This window comes from Phaenicophaeus curvirostris, chromosome 16 (genome assembly GCF_032191515.1).
Source record: "Phaenicophaeus curvirostris isolate KB17595 chromosome 16, BPBGC_Pcur_1.0, whole genome shotgun sequence".
NCBI lineage: Eukaryota > Metazoa > Chordata > Aves > Cuculiformes > Cuculidae > Phaenicophaeus > Phaenicophaeus curvirostris.
In genome coordinates this window covers 11,029,279-11,053,883 of record NC_091407.1, presented here as the reverse complement: position 1 = coordinate 11,053,883, position 24,605 = coordinate 11,029,279, and the positions used below count along the sequence as shown (strand labels likewise).

The window sequence follows — 24,605 nt, the reverse complement described above, 5'->3', positions numbered from 1 at the left end:
GATCCAAAGGAAGTATATATCTCTCTAGAAATAATAGTAACCTCTTCAGCACTCCTGTTGATAGCACATGTTGCTGTTCAAAGTTGTTATTACTAATGCATAAACAGTATTTTTTACTTTGGGGAAAATCTTATTGGACAGATAGAAAATGAACATCAGCAACATGCTGAATATTAATGCATGAACATCAGGTCATCTGTGACACTTGTGTTAGTTTAGAAATTACACAGTTACAATTCAGAAGTTTATAGATTTACATGACACTAAGTTAGTATGAATAAAAAGTAGTGTTACTGTCTTATTTGTCATTATTGCTCTGGTTTTGCAACTGGTTTTGTCTTGGGGCCTAGACTGTCAAGCAACTTCCACATCTTCCTCCACTGCCAAGGATCCATTTTTGTCTAGAGCTTGCTGAAGAATTCAAAGACGCTCCTCAGAATGCTGAAATGCATTACTCAGCTATTCTTTTGACACCATACGCTTAAATATTCAATACACTAATATTTTGTCTGCTTACTCTGGAAGATCTTCAACAAAGGACAGAAATAATTAGCTTGCGGTTCTAATACAGGCAGGAAGAATTTAATTTTACCTCTTTATGCAAGTACTCAACTGTTTCTCATCCAACATTGTGTAAATTTAACCCAAGTTTAAAAACAAAGTCAGGTTGCTAAATGTATTGAGGTTGCTACTACAGTACAAGAATTTGTTTTAACTTTATTGTTGTGTACAGTTTTGGAAAATATAAAGCATAGAAAATGGTATATTTTAAAGGCATATCAGGTAGAAAGAATATTCTAGAATACGTTTGTCCTGTTAAAACACTAGTTCAAACTGTTTTGGCATTTGTTTTCTTGATATGCAGACCACTCCCATCTGTTCTGTTTTATGCAGCATCATGCATATGCTGCAGTTTGTACACCGTGGTGTGGGGGCTTTTCACCTTTAATAAAAGGGATGGAGTTTTTACTGTGGAATTTAGCTGTGTGTTCACGTATATATATATCTTTACTTTAAATATTTGCTCTATAAATGACTCAATTATTATCAAGGCAAGAAACATCTCTTCAAGTCAGTGGTGTAACAGCTTAACTTACAATTTTACAGGACTGTCTTCTAAATATAAAATACTTCTAAACCATATTTCCTTAAGAATTTCTCTTACTATTTTGTGTTTGAATAAAACTGGAAAAATGCCTAGCCAAGAGTCTATTCGCTTTCATCTTTAAACCTGCAGCTGCTTATTTAAGATACATTGTTCACAAGCAAAATTCAAGTTTTGAATCTGAAATGTATTCATCAAACTGTAGAAACACTTTTTTTAAAAAGTAGGGTAATAATTCTTGAAATTCAGAGCATTCCCACTAGGAGAAAAAAACCTGACAAAACACTAGCAGAGTGCTGGACTGATGAGAATACATTTTGCTCCAACTGATTTGGGGTTTTTACTGTTATTACTGTTAATGTGCTGTCCTGCTTACTGGTCTAATTTCTTAACAGTCTTGCTGGACTTTCTTTGCTCCCAAAAGACAAGTACATGCCAAAGCATTTTAGGGCATTCAAGGAATGGAGATAAATATATACAATATTAGTCATGTTGGAGGCAGTTCCTATACAGTTATGCACCTGACCTTTTACTTTGTGAGAGATCAAGGATGAATTATCTGAAGGGATGGGTCAGACTATCAGCTGATATATAATGCAGTAAGTATCAACTTCAGTAGAACTACACTAATCTGTAATAACAAATTTATTCTACATTAAGTATAAAACCTCATTCAAAACCTACTTACTTTTTTGTTGCCTGTGTATTGGGCTGGCTGTAGTGAATACACTAAAATAAACACGTGGTTAGTGCTCTTAGAAAGTCAAATCTATATTTAAGCATCAAAGCTGCGCCTAACCAGAAAAAGGCACTTCGTTCTCCACAAGGATCTCCCAAATCACCATCACCCGAAGCCAGTATTACACTGCTTAGCAGTTAAGCCTGGTATTACAGTACAGATTTATCTTACATTATTGAAAAATAAAAATCACCAAGTCATTTTATCTTCAAAAACTATCCTAGAATTTATAAGCATAGTAATTGCACTCTGATTTATTTAGTCAGAATGTTTAGTTCAAGTGAAATCCACAAAGGAATTTAGAATTAATTTTTAAAGGCCAATTTCCTAATGGGCAGACTCCAGGAATGCTTTTGTAAATTATATATTAGCTATGAAATCACTATATAATAAAAGCCCAATGTAATGAACATGTTGCATTTTGCTGTAGAAACCGAAATTTGGCATTGCTTGATCATTAATTTGCTTAGAAATTTGTGGCTGTAGGAAAGGTAATGCTTTTTTTCCCCTTTCTTCTTCCATCCAGAAGGACAATACACAGCACAAAAATTAACAGATATAGGGCTTAAGTGAGGTCTTTCCTACTGCTCAGACGGTCCCAAGTTGTGCCATGAATTTGCTGGTAAATTCTGCCACCAAATGCTCTGTATGCTTAAATTAAATGTGAAAGGCAACTGAGAATCATTTGCTGGACTACAAAAAGGAGTTGTTTACTTTAGCAAAGCAAGTGGTTTTAACAAAAGCTTGATGACACTTACTGCACATTATAAATAGCAGAACACCAGTCCTCTGCCAGAACAGACGCACTGAGTGCAGCTCTGGGCTTCTATAATTGTTCACTTTTTCACTGTGATCTGTTTCTTATTTTTAATCCCCCTATATTTATCCCATCCCAAAGAGATACATCTGGTACAGGAATATAGTTAGCATATTGCTTACAAATTAATTTGCATGGGCTTTATTTGCTATCTACTAGAGGCCAGGAACAAACTGTTAATGTCTAGTAAAGGGAAAAACATTTATGATGATGAACTATGTAAGAGAAACAACTTGGCTCTGTCCTGCTCAGGCTCCTGACCTGTCAGTGCCAGGCATTCCATTAAACCTGCCTTTATTTTTTAAAATCTGTTTCATACCAAGAACACAGTACATTTTTAGAGAAACAATACTTTTACTACAAAACCATGTAAATGATTATATACAAAATGGTTACTGGAATTTGGTTTTGTACTGTAGTGACAGAAATAACTAGCTGCTGACAATTATTTACGTTTCCTTAATATTAGGTACATAACACCACTGATCAGAGTAAAGGCAAATGCAATCCAGGCTAAGACAAAGGAATAGCCATATCGGCCTTCAGAAACTTGAATGCTGTATTCATGGCTCTTGTGCAGTTCTTCATGCCTATCTGTATAAATGGAAGCTGCAATCATAACACACAGACCTGGAGGAGGAAGAAAATAGAAGTAGTTTAGCATCTTAAAATATTATCAATATGCATAATAACTATCCTGTCTCTTTTCTGTTGGCTGCCTCCAGCAATGTCTTCTTTTCGCAGACACACATTTTCCATCCTCAAACTCAGCTGGGAGCATTTCAGGACATGTCTCCAGTTTCTTTGGCGTGAATTAAATCTGAAGTGCTGTTGTGTATTTATGTCATTTTTAATGAACACAAAATGATTCCAAACATCTGGATAGTTTTAAAGACTTACAAAAATTAAGGAAGTACCTGCCTGTAACAATTACAGAGTTATTTAATTTGTTGAAGGAGTTCACAATCTCAGATTCTCTCCCTTCAAAATTTAAATGACTCTATTCTGAATAGCAATGTCATCCATGTTTTAACTGCCTAAATAGCACAGAATGTAGCAGTTCACTGTTCAAGCAAATCTGAATGATAAGCTATGACCTCAAAAGCCCTATCAGTTTCTCATGCAGCTTATTCTTTTTGAAACCTTTTTCCCCTTCCCTTTCCTACTTTCATGCAAACATCATTAAAGTCACAAGTGTTGAAATATCACTCACATGACAGGAGCTGGATAATAGAGGCTAACACAAATCTTTCTCCTTGCTTTAGACGGAAGAGTTGAAGAATGAAAACCAGAAATGCCACACAACAGAAAATTGTAGATAGGATCATGGTGGCCTGAACAGCCTGAATTGACTGATACTCTGCAAAAACAAAAGAAGCCTTGATTAAAAATACAACTCTCTTTGGCTACTCTTGCAATGTTCTGTAAGCAGGAGTTCAGCAGGTACAGTTACAACCATTTCGGCAAGCACTACCTAGGGTGGTTCTTCTCTGATTCCTTTATATTAATACAGCCAGTGGCTTAAGGAATTTTAAAAACTTTTAATAAAATGGAATAAAAATACTGAAGAGACTGTTCCTCCCACACCACATCCTCTGCTGTCATCTATGCACTAAAAGCACAGTGAAACTACCAGGTGCCCCGTATCGCTCACAAGCATAGACCTGGGCCTCTCACCAGACCGGAAGACAGCTCTATCCAATAAGATATAACCAGACAGGATACCCACATTTGGCACATATGATTCCTTTGATTATGGTTTTTCATCCTGTGAATTACTTTGCTATAACTAGGACATAAAGTAACTAATACATCTGTAACTACATGTAGCTGCTTTGTGTAACTGCTGCAATAATAAGGACAATCAAAGCTACACATCAATAACCTCCTTACAGCAGCCTTCCTCTAGCATAGCTACACTGCAGTTAGCAGCCCTGTGACCAGCAGACAGACCTGAGCTACTCATCATCTAGCTGGTTCTGGTGCCTAATTTCAATGAATGCATAGTAACAGAGACATCAAATGCAAATCTGTGACATTCATGTTAGCTTAGACGTGGCTGTGCATAATGCATCATCTCTCAGTGCAGCACAGTCGCACTTTAAACCAACTTAACACTTGGAAAACAAAACCACTTTTTGGATACATGCCTCTTCAAATCATCCACCTCTTTAATATACACAAAGATTCAAAGTACAGGAATAAAGTGAACTTAACATTTGAAAATTGTTTTATTTTTGTAAAGCAGGATGTTGGGCTGTGCTGTATGTGAAGTTCTTTGCTAAAACTTCAGCTAATGCTCTGACCTTCTCCCACTTCTTCCCCCATGGCCATACACAGCCAGTATTTTTAGGTTCAAGTCTGAGACGAATTCTATCACTTTAGCCACCCTTTCAGAGGACTTCACTGATTTTACCTCATCTAACATTTTAAGAACTCATTAGCATCCATTGTTTGTGCTTAATCTCTTGCACTGGGCTTTCAAGTGCACCTGACAGTTCCCCTCTGTTTTCTTCTTACAGAAACTGTTGGAACAGTTTGCTTTTCTAAAATGAAAAGCTAGTCTGAAAGGTTTTAGACAACTTGAATAGTTAGAGCATGCAGTTTTTTGAACAAATATATCCTTGCCTCTGCAAAGTTTGTGGTGATTTCAACAGATTTCCTGCTAAAGGAACTGAAACAGACACATGGAGAAACACTCACCTCCGAACTGATCAGTGATAGCCTTACAGGTGCTATTATTCGTGAAACACACCCTCCAGACATCTGTATAAAAATTATCTCCTACCCACCAGGCCTGTAAAATAAATGTAAAGAGCTCTTGCAGGCAAAAAACCAAACAAAACACAAAACTCCTTAGTTGTCCAAGTGCCTCCTGAAGACATACATCAGCTGGAACAAATTTCTGTGCAGTTTTGATAGTTAACCATTCAAACTACATTTGAGATCTAATGGCACTTTCAAATAAAGAAGATATCATTATTCACATGCCTTTTTCATTTCAAACCTGTGTCACATCAGAAAGGGAATAGATGGCAACCTTAAACAGCCCAAAGCCCAAAGGATTTTCCACTGTTGAGGCAGAAATTTTGGAAAGTCAGTGACTTCTCAGTCCTTAAGATACCTAGACAAGATCTGCCTTGTTCATCTTGATCCTGTTTAGGATGCACAACCCTCTAAAGGCACAGCACTTTTTAATTTGCAGGAAATAGCAGAGTATACATCTATGAACCAGATGCTCTTTACAAATTTTCTGGTTCCTGACATTGAATTGATTTAATCTCAGCTTAATTTTGACATGTAGCAAATGCAGGATGTACACTATGGCATCTGACTGGAAGTGGCTAGCAACAAATCAAGATTCTCCTGTGGTATTTCAGTTTTGCTGTTTTAACATTTAATGCAAAATAGTACTACAATGACCAAACAGATTTTTACGGTAGCCTGCGAAATGCTGTGAGCACACCACACAACTGGCATTTCCTCAGGAAACCCGTTCCCGTTCCGATAGCTACCCAGGCCTTTGTTTTGACTAGAGTTGGAAAAATATGACTTTTAAATATGACTCCTGGTAGCATCTGCTGCTTAAACAGACATTCCAGAAACCTCACAGCTTACTGTGCAGCTTTGTAAACAATACTGCAATAAAAACTATAATATATTATGACAGCAGGCATATGTGATAGTAACTGTGTTTTAAGAAAAAGCATTACTTTCTCAGGATGCCATTCATTTGAATTTTGCAGTCCAACTTCAATATACTATTTTTCAGCTCTGAGCACTATATAATCCTTTCAGAGTTATTTTCATCACTAGAAAAAACCTCTAAAGATGATAAAACCTAATAGAAGGTGGTTACACAGTTTAAGTTCATAGCTGTTTAAAAGTAGCTAATGACATAAAGCAGAGTGCATGGGACTTTAATTCTATAATAATCTGATTTGTATGTAGCAGAATATGTTGCTGCATCTACTGTCCTAGCTTTCTAACTATTCAAAGGAGCAGGGTAACACAAACCGCTTTAGTGCTCAATTAATGACCTACTTCAATGGAACACATCAACTGGCTGACTGAAAGAGAACATCTGAGTTTGTATAATTTTGCAACAAAAAGTTGTGGGTAACACATCATTTCACTTGGAGAGACTTGGAAGAGACTATGGGATTCAAACCAGCTCCTCCAAGTATAGTGAAGTATTTTCAGCAGACGATTTTTTTAATTCTAAAAGCCTGGACATACACCAAACCTCTTAGAGAAAGGCTCCAGAGCACAGTTAAGAGTACCAATCAAGACAGTAGGCTGGTTTGGAAAGAACAAAATCGAGTAAAGTGCTAGATGTAAATACAGGAAGGTAAATTCTTCCTGGTCATAAAAATAAAAAGGAAATTTGAAAAGGATGCAATATAAACTATTCTAAACCTTGTGCTGAAACTGCCTAACTGAATGGAAACAAATAAATTCATGGTGCTTCTTTCATGACTTAATTGGGCATCTTGGACAACCACTTCTGAGGCAAAACATACTTGACTGAAATTCTCCCCATGCAACAATCATGAGCTATTTGACTTCACGTGCTTAACACAAAAGGACAACAGATTCCCTCCCCACCCCCTGCCACCCTTCCCCTTCTATCTAGCTGAATCAAGCGCTGTTGCTCCATCTTGCAAGCACAGAAGTATTTTTAACAGTACTTGCTGGCCAAATATCTTACAGGGGAGAAGATCAGCTCCCTAACATGGCCCTATAACATAACGCTATACAAATGTACAGCATGTACCTCTATAGTCTTATCCATGGATATCAGCAACATGTAGTCAACGTTTATTTGTTACGAAAATGTATAAGCAGACCCATGCGCCTAACAAAGTTACGTGCTTTCAATATCAAGCTGAAGACAACTAGAGAAGAATAACTTCATTTTTATGAACCAAACATACATCTCTGTGTTAGAAAGAAAAAGAGAAGCAATGACACTTACATTGTCAATAGTTGAGATGAACAGCAGTGCCGCTGAGGTTATATGAAACACAATAATGAAAGCCAGAAGAATCAACATCCTTGATCTGCAAAGGCTTTAGTCTGAGATAAACCTGTTAAAAGTAAGCGCATATATGAACAGTCTTTAAAAGCTGTTACCTGACCAATTCATTATTACACTATTTCAATGTGGCTGTGAGTAGTCAAGGTCAGCATGAGTGTATTTCAGCATGAGGTGCTGTCAGTCAGGAACATCGCATGCAGTTTGAGTCCACAGCACGTTTTTTTCCTCCAGAGATAAAAGATTTCACTTAATCAGATTTTTCATCAGCATAACAACTCTTTGTTTGTTGTACGTGATACTTAACTTGCATCACTGGTGTTAAAATGAATCACAACTTGAAATGAAGCCAAGAGATGCATTTTGCAACCTGCCTGTGGGATGGCTACAGTGAGTAAACACACAGAGAAGTTTCTTTCTGTGTGCTCTTCCAGCAAGTATATAAAAACACTCCTTCATGTTGACTTTCAGAGAAATACTTTTCAAATTACAGCCTCTTTTGTATGTGATGCTAGAATTTCCACCAGATATGGTAAAATCTTATTTCAACCATGCTGTCAAAGTACAGATTTCAAAAGGATGCCTGTAGAACGCCATCAAGTGTGTCAATAACTACCTCCTAGATTTATTAACAGCCTTGTTGTTCCTTAGGTTTCATACAGGTTGTCCGTTGTTTGTATAGTTACAAGTTTTATCCATTGATGAATGACTTAGGGCTACCATTTTCTCCAGTGTAATGCTCTGACTGGTAGGGCAGAATAAACCCATTAGTCATGTAATCCAGTTAGCTACATTATGTTCAGTCACTTCATACTCCCTCTAGTCTACCTATTATCTTCATACCTTATCTAACGCAGTTACTAACATTTCACACCTCAAATGAAAAAAAAATAAATAAATCTTGTGTACAAAGGAACCACAAACTTTATTTGAACTGGAATCTCCAAGAAATCTGTGGGCACATAACAATCAAGGTAGGGAAAACTAAGGTTACTAATACACAGAATGGTCCAAGTGTTTGGCATATATATTATCTTTTTCTTCTTCTTTGTGTAAAAATGCTCACCAATTACCACATGCTATACTCTATATGGAATCTGCAGTCTTGCAGATACTTTTCTTTGCATTTAATGTGCTCCATTCTATAGCAATATCTGCATGGTATCACTCATCAGTACGTTATGCATGCTCTACCACTGCTTTGCTTTGGACGCAGTCTCTTGATGTGCAATGATCCCATTAACATAACACAGCAAATATCCAGATGAAATGGCAACTATGTTTGGGGTTTTTTATAATTTCCCTGATATTTTTCATGCGCAACTCTCTCTCCCCTGCTGCCATTTACTAGAATCACAAACCACAGGGAGCATTTAACCAAATAAAAGGACTACTCTGAAAGCATTTTTAAAGCAGCTCCACTGGCATTCTCATCTGGCTGAAATACAACTACTCTGCAAAACTTTAACAAAAAGAGAATAGACAGCATATAAACACGCTGAACAGAGACTAGAAGCTCCAGGCTCATCCCTTACATGTACGCTGTCGCACAGTATTTCACTGCAGTGCAGCGCTACAGCAAGCACAAAGCTAAACACTATTAAGGTGCTTTTGAGAAAACGAAAATTGATCGGATATCTTATATCTGTATCTAATTGGAATGACTGTATGGGAAAGCTAGTTAAATCCTGAAATAATGAAAGCATCTACTCAAGTTTTGATTTCTTCCCATTTTCTCACTGTTAAACCTCGCCTTCACAGCCACAACAAAGAACAGAAGTGGCAATTTCCTCCAAAGAGCCAATTCTGCGGATGACTCAAGATCCCCTGCTTCTAGAAATGTCATTCATGGCTCTCTATCAAGCCTTTCTTGAATGAAAGGAAGGAAGAAGGAAAAGAAGATATTTTGTGGGTTTGTATAATGCCACATCAAAATATTTTCACTGTAAAATGTACCAGCCTTCATACAGCACTCTCGTCTTGTGGTTAGGTTTTTTTCTGAGTTTCATTTGTTGCACAGATGGTATCTAAGCAGCCAACAACGCAACAGTCATCTGCCATGTAAGGAGAGAGAGTCAAATTGTACTTGGTATTATTTTAAGAATAACAATACAATTTCATCTTACTACATGAAGCATCATAAAGTAACAGAGACAAAAAACATCAACCTAATTAAAACCAACCTTGCAAAATCAAGACTTGCCAGTACAGAAAGATCCATTTAATCTTCAATCAAGTGAATGTTTTTGTTTCACTGCTTTCAGCTATAAACAGAAGTGTTACAAACAGGATGGGTAAACATGTATGGGTGACGAGGAGAAGACATTTTATGCTTTAACCAAATAAAGACAAAATTGAATGAAGGAGCTTTTTGTTTTGACTTTACAAAAAAAATAAAGGATAGTAAGAATAGTCTGACGTTTCTGTTCTGAAGAACCTTCAGAACAACCATTTTTAGATGCTTCCTCATGACTTGCTGGTAATTGTTTCTTTCATGAGCCACTACAACTTCTGTGCACACAGTGCTACAACTATACACAGACACGGGAATTAAATATGTTGGGGGAAAGGAAGGAGATGGACCCATTCCAAGTAATTAATACCAGGAAAAGACAACAATAACTTGTTAACCCATTCTATCACACCTGAACAGGGATCCCCAAAGCACACAGAAAGACCTGTCATCTTCAATCACTCCTCCCAACTTTCTCTTCCTACGGAGACCAAGAAGGAGCGTCTCTGGTTCATCACAGCCTGCACAAGGAGTACTGACACGAGGAGGGTCTTCCAGCTAAGCTCTATGTGACCTGCGCGCAGGAAACAAAGCGCAGCTCCCTTCTTCTAAGACACAACCAGCAACAACACAGAAGCTCCGAGAGTGTCTGCATCCCTCTCAAGGCAGAAACTCTGGACTTATCTCTCAGTGGAGACTATTAGCAACCAGACAATGCTGGAACTTAAAAGCTTATTTTGGATACTCAAGATTCTTCCACTCCCTCAACAAGAAGCTCCTCCTTCCCTGATCCTCTAAGGACGGCCAGCCTGGGTAGCTCTCCTAGGAGCAGGCAGCTCCTTTCCTCTCTCTATCAGCAAGAGAAGGACACAGCTATGTTTTCACATGGACAATTTCTGAGAACACTGTTTGCATTATCATTCATGATTCTTGAATAATTTATTACTAACCAAACACGTCAGTAACATCCCGTACTGCATACTAGCTGTAGTCCTTTTTGTTTCTTATTCACCGTGAACTGTTTCTCCAGGGCTCTCTTCAGATTCACCATTGTTCCTGGTTCTTTCAGCAGCAGCTGAACCCCCTGCCAAAGCTTCCCAAACCAACAGCATGCCACCTGGCAGTGACTTTTGCCTCACTCTTTCAAAACAGAGGGTACCTGCAAGAACAAATAAGCTAGCACTGCTGTTTAACCTGGCTGAACTAATTCTGCTCAACAGAACAACCAGCAATTTGGGTTAGAATAAAATCCTATAATCTCTTACATTTAATTTATGCAGCCACAAGAAAATATTGCTTAAAAGGGGATGATAATAAGAACAGAAAATACATTTTTAAATCATATAAATTTAGGATTCTAGTACTTCGTACTACTGCACTGAAAAGGAATATGCAAACAACTATATTAAGAAGATGCACAGAAATGATCAGACTTTTCATGTAAAACTTTCACATCTGTGTGTGACATGATAGGAGATTCTGTTGTATTTTTTCCCGTTGTTGTTTTGCAGCTTTGGAGGCAGTGCTGTATTAGTAGTGCTAATACATGCTGCTATGAAATGGTTTCATGTTCTTACAGGAGTCTTGCTGATTGAATGAACCATTGCTCAACTCTTCTGTTTTAGTCTCTTGATTATAGGTAACAATATTTGTATTGATCAAAAAAAGCTTCCTGGGCAGAGTCATTTTTTACATTCTGTCATTTGAAGTAATATGCACTATGCTTTCAATTCTCAAGTTTATGATTTTTAAGTATAGGCATGAATGAAGATTGGGGTGATGCAGCAGATATTGTTCATCATTCCCCAAATTGGTTTGAATTCTTTTAATGGCTTTTACACACACACACAAGAAAAGCTTTTTGAACACACTTCAGGTGCCTTTTAGTAGACGTAGTGGAGCCACTCTTCTCAGAAGTTCATGATGAAAAGACTAGAGGCAACAGTCACAAGCTACAACAAGGAATATACCAATTGTGAAAAAATGTGTTAATTATAGTCAATGAGCATGATTAAGCACTGGAACAGGGCTCAGGAGGCTGTGGGATTTCCATTCTCAGACCTCTTCATAATTTGAAGCAAGGCCCAGAGCATCCTGAACTAACACCCTGCTTGATGTGGGCATCTGGACTAAAAGACCTCAAGCAGCCCCTTCTAGCCCTGCTCCCCTGTCAATCTGGAGCTGTTTCAGGAACCTCCCTGTACTAATCTCCAAAAAAGCTCTGACAAAAGAGAATATAAAATTTGATTTAGATCATCACTTGACATTAAAAACAGATTTTGGGTTTATAGTAAGAGTGACATTGGATGTCAACATGAACTCTTTAATTGCAAGCCTCACCGTTTAATACCACTTTACAAAATATGTTGTAGGGCAGAAAAGTACAGGTACAGCTGAGCTGGAAGTGCAGACTGTCACTGAACCCAGGAAGAGTAAGTCACGAGAATCCTGCTGAACATATCCCAGTTTGCTGTGGTAACAGGGTTTCCCGCAAATGCTGTTAAGTTGCAGGACATTTACACAAAACACATTGAAAACAGAAGGCCCGTTACATTAACAACAAAGATTTTTTCAATTAGTGCGTAAGAGCTGGTTCTGGGTAATACTCCAGTGCTACCTTATTTTGCACAGGGAGGATAAATGCAGCAGTCACACTTATCTTTAATCTTTTCTGTAATACAAACTATTGGAAACAGTAATTAGTACTTTCATTTTGAGAGCCTGATGTGCTCTACCAGAGGGGGCTAAAGAGGGCCTGTGCTATAATCTTCTAGACGTGCAAAGGCAAGTACCTTTTTACAAGATAAAACAGCACAACAATCACAGAACTGCACAGTAAAAAAAAGTATCCAGGCCAGGGTTCCCAACATTGCTGTACTGTGGTAAACAATCACATTACAAAACTGGATTGTCTCCCAATGTCAAACTACTCATTCATCTCCCCCCCAAAAAGTCTCAGTTTATCTTTAAGATAAAGTTTATCTTTAATGTCCAACAGTACAAAGAAACATGCCCATCTCAATGTTTTCCACTGTTTAGTACAGCAAGCAAGCAAAAAGGAAAACTCTGTCTTAGAGAGTTGTTAGCAGAAGGCTTGTAACTACACTCCAGTCCAGATGTTGTCTCCACAACCCATGCTTTTGTTTCTTCCCATGTGGTTAAATTCTGCTGCCAGGATATTTCTCGTGTTTGGGCATACCTGATTTTTGCAACCAGAGAAACGTGTACATAGTACAGTATGTTTATCCTGTGCTTATTTGCATTGAGAAGGCTAAAGCTTACCTACATCACTGTCTGCTGCCCTCACTTCCTAAGATTCTGATTTTTGTACCATCTTCATCTGAGTCCAGGCATGAAGAAAATCTCAACACAGACAATCTGGGTCTATACTTCTAGAAACACAGTGAAAACACCGCAGAAGAGCTCCTGCTCTGTACAAACCAAGGCAGGAGGTGAGACTACTGCTTGTCACCCACGGTTGGCGTGATGAAGACACACCCAAAAGAAGGCAAAGAGGATCCTGCGAAACAAGTTACTGGACCTGCAGCTTTCTGCACTGAGATTTTTCACTGCAACTAGAATAGCAGGTCTTGGGGCCATCAATAAGGATTTGATTCAGCTGAAGTTTCCTGAGGTCACTGGTGTGAAATTCAATCGAAGCACTTAATAATCAATTCTTCTGCCACTCAATGCAATAACTAAGCCTGCATTTGTGAAGTCAGAAGAAAAAGCCAGTATACTGGTAGCACGAGAAGTCTGCCATCTTACGATGCTTAGTTTAGCTCAGTGTTCTTATGCCACATCTCATGGTGTCTGTCATATGATAGAGAACTCAGGAGTTGGCTCATGCTTTGCCTGTACCATTGTCTCTAAACTTGCATGAAATTCCCTGGTGCATAAGGAAAACAATAACGTTAATATGTTTCTTCTTTCATATCTTTTTTTTTATTTCACCAAATGCAAAGGATTCTGCTTTTCTTGTGTGATTCTCAGAACTGAAAGCAAAACTGAAGTAAATTCAGACAGCAGAGTTCAGCAGAGTTTTTCCCAAACTAACAAAAGCTTTGAGGATTTCAACAATTCTCTCATGACTAAATATCAAACAAAATAAGGACAAGAAAATCAGGAAATTTAACACCAAGGGAATAATTATACCAGTTGAAACAACTTACTCCAATTTCATATTCCTCCTGAGTTAATTTCAGTTGGGAACACCAGCATTACAACATATAATTTACTGAGAGATATTCCTTAAAATGAGGCAGGTAATGTCCAAACTCTTATACTTTCTTTCTGCACTTTGCTCTTTCAATGTTTTCCATGCTGACTTTTGCTCTGACCCTATTCACAGTCGGTGGTATATGTACATTAATCCACCATTTGAGTAATTTCCACTGGATTCACTGTGGCTGCAGGCTTAACTTGGCCATGTGCCCAAGATGCAAGGCTAGCCCCACACAAGTACTCAGCGCAGTGCCCTTCCTCACTGTCCTCAGTCATTCTGTGAACCCCTCTGTGTCACTGTGCACGTACCCGAACTGTGACACACTTGGATCCTTTCCATTGCAGCTACAGAAGAAGCCTTCTGTCATGCAAGGAGAAGTCAGGAAAGCATAAGCACATCATAGAATCATAGAATAGTTTGGGTCGGAAAGGACCTTAAAGACCATCTAGTTCCACCCCCCCTGCCATGGGCAGGGACACCTCCCACGGGATCAGGCTGCCCAAGGCCCATCCAACCTGGCCTTGAACACCTCCAGGGATGGGGCAGCCACAACTTCCCTGTGCCAGTACCTCACCACTCTCATGGTGAAGAAATTCTTCCTTATATCAAGCCTAAATCTGCCCCTCTCCAGTTTATACCCATACCCCCTCGTCCTATCACCGCAAGCCTTTATGAACAGTCCCTCTCCAGCTTTCTTGTAGGCTCCTTTCAGGTACTGGAAGGTCACTATAAGATCTCCTTGGAGCCTTCTCTTCTTCAGGTTGAACAAGCCCAACTCTCTCAGCCCGTCCTCATACGGAGGGTGCTCCTTGTGCCTTCCTTAATTTCTTACTTTTCCTTTGTCATCAATGCATATTTGAAAAGTGAAGAAAACTAAAGCATGTTAGTTCCATTTTAGATGATGGCTTGGGAGCCTTACTTTAAGGAATCAGTCTTTAAACAGTTCATAGGACAGGAGTGCTAACCTTGAAGCTAACATTGTGTGTAGATTTCTAAGCTGCATGCAAGGGTTTTGCTGCCAGTAATGCCTAGAAAATGCCATGATAGTTCTCTGGTGCATGAGTGAGCTGCTACTGCAGGAGCTCACAGATATACTACATAGAAACTGTGTTTTCCCTTTTATTAAAGTCTTATTTCCGAGCATAATTCAGCAATTAAAATACAGGTCTGCCAACAGATGTGGAAGTCTCTGTATTTCTGCTCACAAATTCACTGTTTTCAGGGAATCGAATACATTGTAGAACTGGACCCTAGCTGACCTATTCTTCACTTTCAGATACATATTCCAACTCTGACCTGTTTTCCTGCTCGGGTACTACAGAGCTAACAACCAATACAGAAACAGTATGTCCTCTTTCAACCAGTGAGCTCTTCAACCAGCTAGCAAACCTCTAAGAAGCGCTGGTTTGTTCTAACCAAATCTCTACAATATTGAACAGGAATCCAGGAGAGAACTGCAAAGCGAAAGTCACAGCCTACATAGTAAACAGGCTCCCACACAGGTTTCTCCTGGTATAAAGCTAAGCCTGAAGAACAACGTATGCTCTGCAAGAAATAAAATTTCAGGCCCTTGCTTGACACTGGACTCTGAAACAAAAGGGCTAAGTGTCCTGTCAGCCCCTAGACGGCACAGCCACCATCAGCTCTTTTTGTTCAGGAACAATTAGTTAACTGGGAACACAATCAAGACCACAGCTCTTTGTGCTACCTATTTTATGTGGAAAGAAGAGAGCTTCTCACTTACACTTCCAGCGGCTTTTCAAAGTCCTTCATCATAAAACAAGGAAATCAAAAGGAAATGAAACAATGTTCCCTGAACACAATTCCCTGCTCCTTTTATGTAGGAAAAAAAAAAAAAAAAAAAACCAAATCAATACAGCAAAAAATCATTCACAGTATTTTCCAGAGCTCTGGTTGAATTACAACACTTATGCTTTTGTAATTTAACTGCAGAAAGTGAAACTATAAGCATTCTGCCAGATCTAGATTTGTTGGTGCCCTTGCAGCATGTTGTGTTAAGAACCAGCAAACTCCAGCACAACTAAAGCATTTTGCTTTATGTATTTTGATAAAGAGACACAGGGGCTTGGAGACAAACTGGCAAGATACTCTATGACTTCATTTTTATGCAGCTTCTTTCAGAAAATCTTGCCTGGCAACTAAAGCCCTGAGGTCTGCTTTTTCTGCACACCAAGATTTATATAAATGTGTATCTGTAGCTTAATAAAGCCTTTTGTTACTGTGGTGATCGGGTGTTTGTCCATCCTGTTGGTACTGTGTGAGGCTCCCTGACAAACAGTGAACGTAGAGTGGATAAGCTCATGTTCTTGGCCTACATATCATCTATGCCTCAGGTGATACTGAAGCACTTTTTCAGTTCTTTCTTAATCTATGTCATAAACACTGAATCTTAGCTCCTCCTCCAAAACCTACCTGGTTACCAAAAGCAGAACAGATTGTGCTTACAGTTAGGCCTGGCAGATCTTCCTTAGAATTCCTCCATTCCTTTTCACCCTGTCCTCCTCATTAGATCTATGCTATTAAGAGAGAACTCCAAAGTCTGGAAAATTACAACCCTGCTATCCCATACATTCCCAAAGGAAAATAAGAAAAAAATGCAATGAAAACGCAAAGTGCTAGCTTTGCATTCTGAGACCCAAAGAAGCTAATGTTCTTCATTTCTTAGGAATGCTTTTAATGAAGTTTTGACCTAGGGATGCCAGCACTGATGCTGCTTCTCCAACATTGTTGGCCATTTATTTGCAAACAAGTTTGGACTGGGTTTAGACTTGCCCTACAGCTCCTTTCACTAGGGCCCTACCGTGTGCAGGGGCAAGTCACTCTGCCGTGAAGCCTTTGTGGACAGGACCTATGGGAAAACACAAATACAATGCCCTGTCACTGGGTGGGGAAGTGGCACTTACAGGGAAAATGAGCCTTGTGATGTCTTACCTGGAAATCCTAAAAAACAGCCTCAAGCTTAAAAGATACAAGATAGATGTATTCAAATATGCCAGCAAAACCTGGAAAAGAAGTGTAACAGCCCCTATACCCTGAGAAGACAGTTCAGCAGGTACAAGACAGACCCTTGACTACAGGCATGTTTGAATAATAGTCTTTAAGCCTTCATCTTTTCAAAACTGCTCTTTATAAGATTTTGTGTGTTCAGCAGAAAGATAATATTTGTCCTCCTCTAGCAGCACAAACCAGCACCTTCCTCAGAAGTAAATCTTTTTTATATCATCCTTTTTCCCTAAAGCACTTTTTCTTGTAACTGCACTTTTACGCTACATAATTGTAATCTCACATCTAACCCATTCTATGGCTGCTTATAAATTCCAACACAATCCACAGTGGTGTAAGGTAGACTGCCTCATTAGTAAACAACACCTGAAATGGTTACAATTCAACTCCAATTCCCACCATAGTCGTTACTTGTGCCCTCTCCACTCTCTGCTCATCCAGTTAAGAGTTTATGCAGTCACACGCCTTTGGAAAAATGCTAATACAAACTGCTCTTCAATGAAAGATACCCCACGGAAGCAATCTTTTCAAGAGATAAGTTCTCAAAGGACACATCTGTTTGAGAAGATTCAGCAGTAATTTGAAAGAAGGAACTGCTTGTCAACTATAACCTCTGGTTTCTTAGAAAACATGCATGTATTCTCTTACAGTGGCATCTACAAAACATGTTACAAAATGTTTGTAACTCTACAAGCAGAGTTTAAACATACACTTCAAAACTGAAAAAAACCCCACACATCATTTCAGGCGTTCAATGCATCCTCACTGTTCAGCCAGTTTGCTTTAAATTGTGTAGCAGATACCACTCCAGTGTAAACAAAGTTGTGGTACACATTAAAACCTTCTTAACAATCAAGCCGATCTGAGAGTGCTAAAAGCTTGTTTTCATAAGCTGAACAAGACAAGAACTTCTCGTCCTGACTTGTTCATTTTCAAAAATGAGGACTGGGGATATACTTGCTTGCAGGTCAAAGCAAGCACATGGAAGGAAGAACAGTTTAACCTAAAGATGAAAACAAATGGCTATAAAGAAGGTGTGAGCACATTTAGGATGGAAATTATAACTCTGACAGCTGTCAGGTTCTGGAACAACCTTACGATCACCACAGCAGAGGAATAAAATACCTGCCTCCACAAAAAGAGATTGTGTGATCCAGTGATAGTGCTAGCAGAGGAGCAGACCTGGTGACCTGAGAGGTCCCTCCAGTTCTTCACTCCTCTGCAAGTCATCCCAACAGCTTATTTGAAGTCTTCACATGTTTTGCAGCGTGCTTTTGCACGATACCCATGCCCTTGGTACTCTGCAGAATTCTCTCCTGTCCTTCAAAGACTTCAGGTAATGCTAGGAGCAAAGCTGCCTGCGGAACAGTACAGTGCAGTAATACCGGCAGGGATTAGGGGACCGATGACACACACCGAGCTTTAAGAAGGATTCATTCGTCAAGTGGTAAAGTTACATAGAACGAGGAAGGCCTGTGTCCTTTTTCTGAAGGCAACTTAAGGGCCACCATTGCGTTCAGGACCCGCAGAGCTGATTGCGGCCCACAGGCACAGCCCTGCCTCTGGCTCAGAGAATGTGACAGCCATTTCATGGAGCTGGGACAATGACATGGGGGTGTACCAATAAGCTATTCAAGCTATGAGAAGCCTCCTGGGAACCTGCTTCTGAAGCAAATAACTGAACTGAGGTGTGGCCTGGCCTCACCCCTGCTCGATCACTGTGTGGCCACACGTTTCTGTTAAGGTTGTTCAATACCTCGTCAGGGGAGGAAGGGAGAGACCAAGTATAATACCAGACCTTGTCATCAGACAGATTAAGTGTGTCCTCGGTCTGACCCAATGAACAGCAAAACGAAGCACACCTGCAGCACTGACTTGAGCCACTAATATAGATCTAAGAGCACATCTCAGACCCGGAGCTCTACTGACTACAGACTGCTGCTTATCCACAGATCATTCCAGATACAACAGAACGGCTCAAGTGATTTATGTTGTTCCACCTAATTAACTAACAAACAAAGGCAGAAAAGGTCTGTCTTTCCAGATTGAAAGCAATGCGTTTAATTCAGTAGAAATGAAAGCTGATATTGTTTTAACTTTAACAGATGCTCCATGAAAATTGCTAGCAATTAAATGTGTTACATTCACTGTTGTAAAATTTCCAAACTGCGTGTTTTGATATGGCTTTGACTAGCTCTGTATTGAGAAATTTTGGGTTTATGGATTTTAGAGTTAACACATCATCTATCAAGAGTGTGAAAATACATCTCTGACAGCACAACAGTTGGCTATAAAATAAAAAGAGCAAGCTTTTCCACAACTACTCTTTTGTTTCACAGCAAAAAACGTACCATATGATTGGATTTAATACTCAGCCTACCTTCAGAATGTCATTTTTTTTCACTCTAATTTGTAATTGATGCAGTTAAAGTAAAACTTGAAGGTTGCCACGTGAACTTTACCAGGTTGGATAGAAGGATTTCTAACACTAGTGTCACTGCACAGTTGAGTGCCCCGGCTGCACTGCTGCTCTTCACTCTGGTTTCTCGATGGAAACAGAGCCCAGTCACCTCCCGCTACCACCGGCATCAACTTTGTTCTACCCTACGGCTCCACCTCAACGCTGCAGAGCCACATCTCTTCATACCAGCCACAGTGCCAGGTAAAGGCTGGAACATGAAAAAAATGGACAGGCTCAGCCTGCTCTCTTCAGCTCTACATTAAACCCTTCCTGCAGTCCCTAGACTGTGGTTTGTTTCTGTGTCTGAATTAAGCAGCTGGTTTGTTCCTTCTGTGGATTGAGAACCATTGGCCTTACAGACCAGTTGAGTCTGCAGGCTGCCTGCAGAGACCACCAGCAGCACAGGCATCTCAACATGGGCATTTGGGGACTTCGGAAGGTCACCTTCTGCCTCGTAGAAGGTCTGAACCGAACACCTGAGTGTTCATACTGCCCGCCTTGGCTGTCTGCAGCCTGTGCAATTCCAAATAAAGCACAGTGTTTAAGAATCAGTGAACTAAACCATAAATACATATCCTATAGCCATCTCTAAGGGGTGTTTGAGTCAGTCCACTTTCTGCCCCACCTACAGACTCCTGTGAACATCTCTACACAGCCAGAGGGTTATATTTTAAGGTCACACCCAGATTATGAGGCTTCACCTGGCATGCACATACCATCATTAAGCCTGCCCATGAAACTTCATAGGCAAAATAAAAAGGCGTAATTACATTTTCCTCATTCAGTGAAGAAATAATAATTCCTTTGATGGATGAATTCAGACCATCAGGCTTTCTCTTGAATCCCACCCAGCAAGATATACTTTCTGAAAATGAAGATGCTTATCTTCCTGATGAAGTCATGAGCATCACCTGACATATTGAGACATATTTCACAAAATTATCTTCTCTATAAAACAGTAAAGCTTTCAATAAAGAAAGCAAAGATCCCTGGTTTGCTTCAAGCATCCAAAAACCAAAACAACCCTAACAAACTCTGAATTCCATGAATGGAATTCCTTAGTGCTGTGCTTATGTTTCCCCTGCTTTCCCTCTGAGACCAAACTGATTTCTATTAAAGCTGTGCATTCCTTTCTACTTTCAAATTTGGCTGTGCTGAAGTATGACATGGATTTTATATAAAGTGTTTAGTACACTTCAGAGTAAATCTCCTTCTTATTAGTTCCTGTATAACACAGTGCTTCACTCTGCTGGGTCTTCTTCCAACAGGAACAGGGCAGTAAGACCTGGAAAGTACATCTTCTGCTGGCTAGCAATATAAAAGATCTTGTCCCCAGAGACCTACTTATCTCTTTAATTAAACACATTCTTGTACTGATTTATGTGGTGGTGTCATGTCTTACATGATGCTCAAAACACAAATAGAACATAGAGTCTAAGTCGAAAACCAAAACATACACAAACCACTGTGGGGAAAAGGGAAGAGTCTCCTTGTGCTGCCATCCGTCTCATTTTTAAATGGCATGGGAAACAGCATTATGAAAGGAGCTAAGACTACAACTAATATACTTGGCAATAGTGGAGGAAGGGCTTGCTTCTCTAAATATCCATATGGGACTCATCAGTACAACATTCTTCTACTCATTGTAGGCATGTCACACCCAAGATGGGAAACAACCTTGAGACAAACAAGACAACAAAAGAAAAGACATGAAAACAAAAGTAGAAGAAAGATACTAGGCAACTGTTAAGTGAGAGATGCTAATAAAATGAAGGGGGAAGAGTGTATTAACTGAAAATAGGTATAAGATAAAGATGTTAATTTCTTTTAAGCAATGTTGGCCAGAAACAGTAACTACGGCATCTAAGAATTGAGACAGAACCCTTGTCTAAGAGAATGACGTTGCAGCAGACCTTCATTCCTGACCTGCTCAGTCTGTTGAACAACTTCCCGTGATAGCAACGTTTTAAATCTGCGTAAGTCAGCAGAACACACTATTTTTCTTCACTGGTAGATCCACAGCATAATCAACACTGTTTGGGTGGTTATGACAGAAGTCTTTCCAGAGACCACAAATAAAAAATACAACACCAGTAGTGTCTTGTCGACTGACAGTAAATTGTTTTTATTTTAAATTATATTAACAGACTGGTTTTCTTCCCAAAAGAGCATACTAACAAGAAACTGATGACCTTCTAAGAATTTTCAGGGCATTGCTGCATTTCACATAGCTGGTGGCTATCAGCAGAGTAATTCCTGGTTTCCTGGCTGGGCAGACAGCTGACCTGGTAACATCCATGTCAGCCACGCAGCTGACATGATAAAATCTGTACACGTCTTTATTCAGCATGAAGGATGAATCTACTCCAAGGTATCCCAACAGTCTGTTCTCCAATTCTATTCTAGAAGCTCACAAAGGGACGCAGAAGACAGTGACAGTTTGTTCTTTCAATGTCTTTGAAGCAAAGTCCAAGTCCATACATCTTCCACTGAATGAACTCACATCAGCTTCTGGTGAACTGTTTTCCATACACCCATACACACTTGTTTCCACTCCCACTTTGATTTTACCAGCTGTTAAGTACCTATACCCCAGATGCATTCCTTAGCATGGCATTTAATTTGTCACGCAATCCCATACTAAAAAGTAGCTAGATTCTCCAGTAAACTTCAATTTGCATTTCTCCCTTCACTATAAAACTCATGCCCAGTGCTCCCCCACCATTTGTGTGGACTCCTGCCTATCCATCTCTGCACCCACGTGCAATCTCAGTCCTGGCAGTCCAGCCCCACATCTCTTTTCATCAACTACCCTTTCCTGCCTGGACAGAAAAACCTTCAAAATCAAGACCAGAGAGCAGGTCTAGATGGAAGAGTCATTGCAGAGTATTTTAGTTGACAGAAAAAACATCTGCTCAGGCAAGCAAGAAGGCTTATTTTACATAGTTAACATACCAGCACTGGATGTACAGAGACTGAAAGTAAGTGAAGAGAAAGTGCTACTTTTTCTTTTTTGAAGATTAGCCAACCATAGCTGCTTACTTTCAAAGTTCCTGAAGAAAACGCTAAGAAATTCTAGTCTGTATTCAGTGGGTTTCTCCCCAGCCCTGTATTCAGCCAGAAGACACTTCTAAGAGGCTCAACTGCAATAATTACTGATCACTTAGAGATTGGGGGGGGGGGGGGGGGGGAGAAGGGAGAAGACCTCCCTACACGATGTGAACAAACTATTTCTGCCAAGATATTAATGCAGAGGCCGAACTGCAGGTTCCATGAGCAGGAGCAAGCCCTGAGCACGTTTGTTGAGGAAAGGCCAGCGGTGCACTTTTCTTCCCAAAGATGTCCAAACAAGGAGCTGACCTCCCCAATTCAATACTCAGCGCGACAAGCCCTGAAATCCAGCACACAACCTCCAGAGCGTGAGAGGGGGAAAGAAAAACAGCGCTGAGAAGGGCAGGCTGGCTGACTGAAAGCGTGGATCGACTCAAAGGGGAAAAAAAAATAAAAATAACAAAGTTTAACGGTGACGAAAACCTCGCAGCCCGGGATCTGCGCCGGATCGCAGCTCAGCGCCGGGCGGGGACTGCCGAAACCAGCCCGGGGGGCGCAAACCGCGCTGCGGGGAGCGTTAAAAAGAGATTTTCCCCCGGAGAGAGAGGATTTTCTGCCGCTTCAGCCCGAGTCGCTCGCCGCGAGCCCCGTTTTCCCGTCCCGCTGCCCAGCGGAGCCCTCCCCGCCCGCTACAGCGACCCCGAGAGACCAAAGGAGGCTCGTTTCGAGGCAAACAACCCCCTCGATTTAGTTTTTCCCCTTGTTTTTCGACTCTCCCCGCCCCGGCAGCGCTACTCACGGCGCGGGGCTCCGCGCGGGACCCTCCGGTGCGTCCGTCCTGCAGGGGCGGCGGCGGCAGCGACCCCGGCGGGGAAAGAAAACACCGCGCGAAGGCGCCCGCGGCCGCCTGCGGAGCCAGAGGTGCGTGTGCGTGTGTGTGTGTGTCTGTGTGTGTCTGTGCGTGCGGGGAGGGAGCACGGGAGGAAGTTTTCCCCGCCCGTTCGCAGCCCGGCCCTCCCCGCCCGGCCGGTCCCGGCGCCTTGGGCAGCGCGGGCGGGGCCGCGGGGCTCGGCCCGCTCCCCGGGCGGAGCCGCCCTCCAGCCGGGGCTCCGCGGGGCGCTGCGACGGGCAGGGGCCGCTCCGGGCGGCCACGGCGGCGTGCGGGGGCTCCTCCCGCGTCCCGCGCCCCGCATCCCGTCCCACAGAGCCGTGAGGGCTCGTTCCGCATCCCACCCGTCCCGCAGAGCCCTGGGGGCTCGTTCCGCATCCCACCGGCCCCGCAGAGCCCCGGGGCCTCGTCCTGCATCTCACCCGTCCCACAGAGCCCTGAGGGCTCGTCCCGCATCCCACCCGTCCCGCAGAGCCCTGAGGGATCGTCCCGCATCCCAGCCGTCCTGCAGAGCCCTGAGGGATCGTCCCGCATCCCACCGGCCCCGCAGAGCCCTGAGGGCTCGTCCCGCATCCCACCCGTCCCACAGAGCCCCGGGGCCTCGTCCTGCATCCCGCCTGTCCCGAATCCCGCATCCAGCCCGCCCCGAAGAGCCCAGAGGGCTTGTCCCACATCCCGCCCGCCCCACAGAACCCCGAGGGGGTCTCATCCCACATCCCACCCGTCCCGCAGAGACCCGAGGGATCGTCCCACATCCCGCCCCCGGGGCCCCGAGGGCTCTTCTGGCATCCAGCCTGTCCCGCAGAGCCCCAAGAGCTTGTCCCACGTCCTGCCCGCCCCACAAAACCCCGAGGGGGCCCATCTCACATCCCACCCGTCCCACAAAGCCCTGAGGGGGCTCATCCCACATCCCACCCGTCCCACAGAGTCCTGAAGGGTCTCATCTCACATCGCACCTGCCCCGCAGAGCCCCGAGGGGCGGCGATGGCAGCCGGCTGCCCGCGTCAGGCAAGGGAAGGGTCT

General features: G+C 41.6%; 1 protein-coding gene across 1 annotated transcript; it reads right to left on the bottom strand.

The window, feature by feature from the left end:
• Positions 1–704: 704 nt before the first annotated feature.
• EMP2 (epithelial membrane protein 2) lies at positions 705–23,651 on the bottom strand. The gene is made up of 5 exons (XM_069870579.1): positions 23,493–23,651; positions 7,640–7,751; positions 5,365–5,458; positions 3,875–4,021; positions 705–3,291 (listed from the first exon to the last, which is right to left on the bottom strand). The coding sequence occupies exons 2-5, from the start codon at positions 7,715–7,717 to the stop codon at positions 3,107–3,109; spliced, it is 504 nt and encodes a 167-aa protein (XP_069726680.1). The 5' UTR covers positions 7,718–7,751; positions 23,493–23,651; the 3' UTR covers positions 705–3,106.
• Positions 23,652–24,605: the final 954 nt, after the last annotated feature.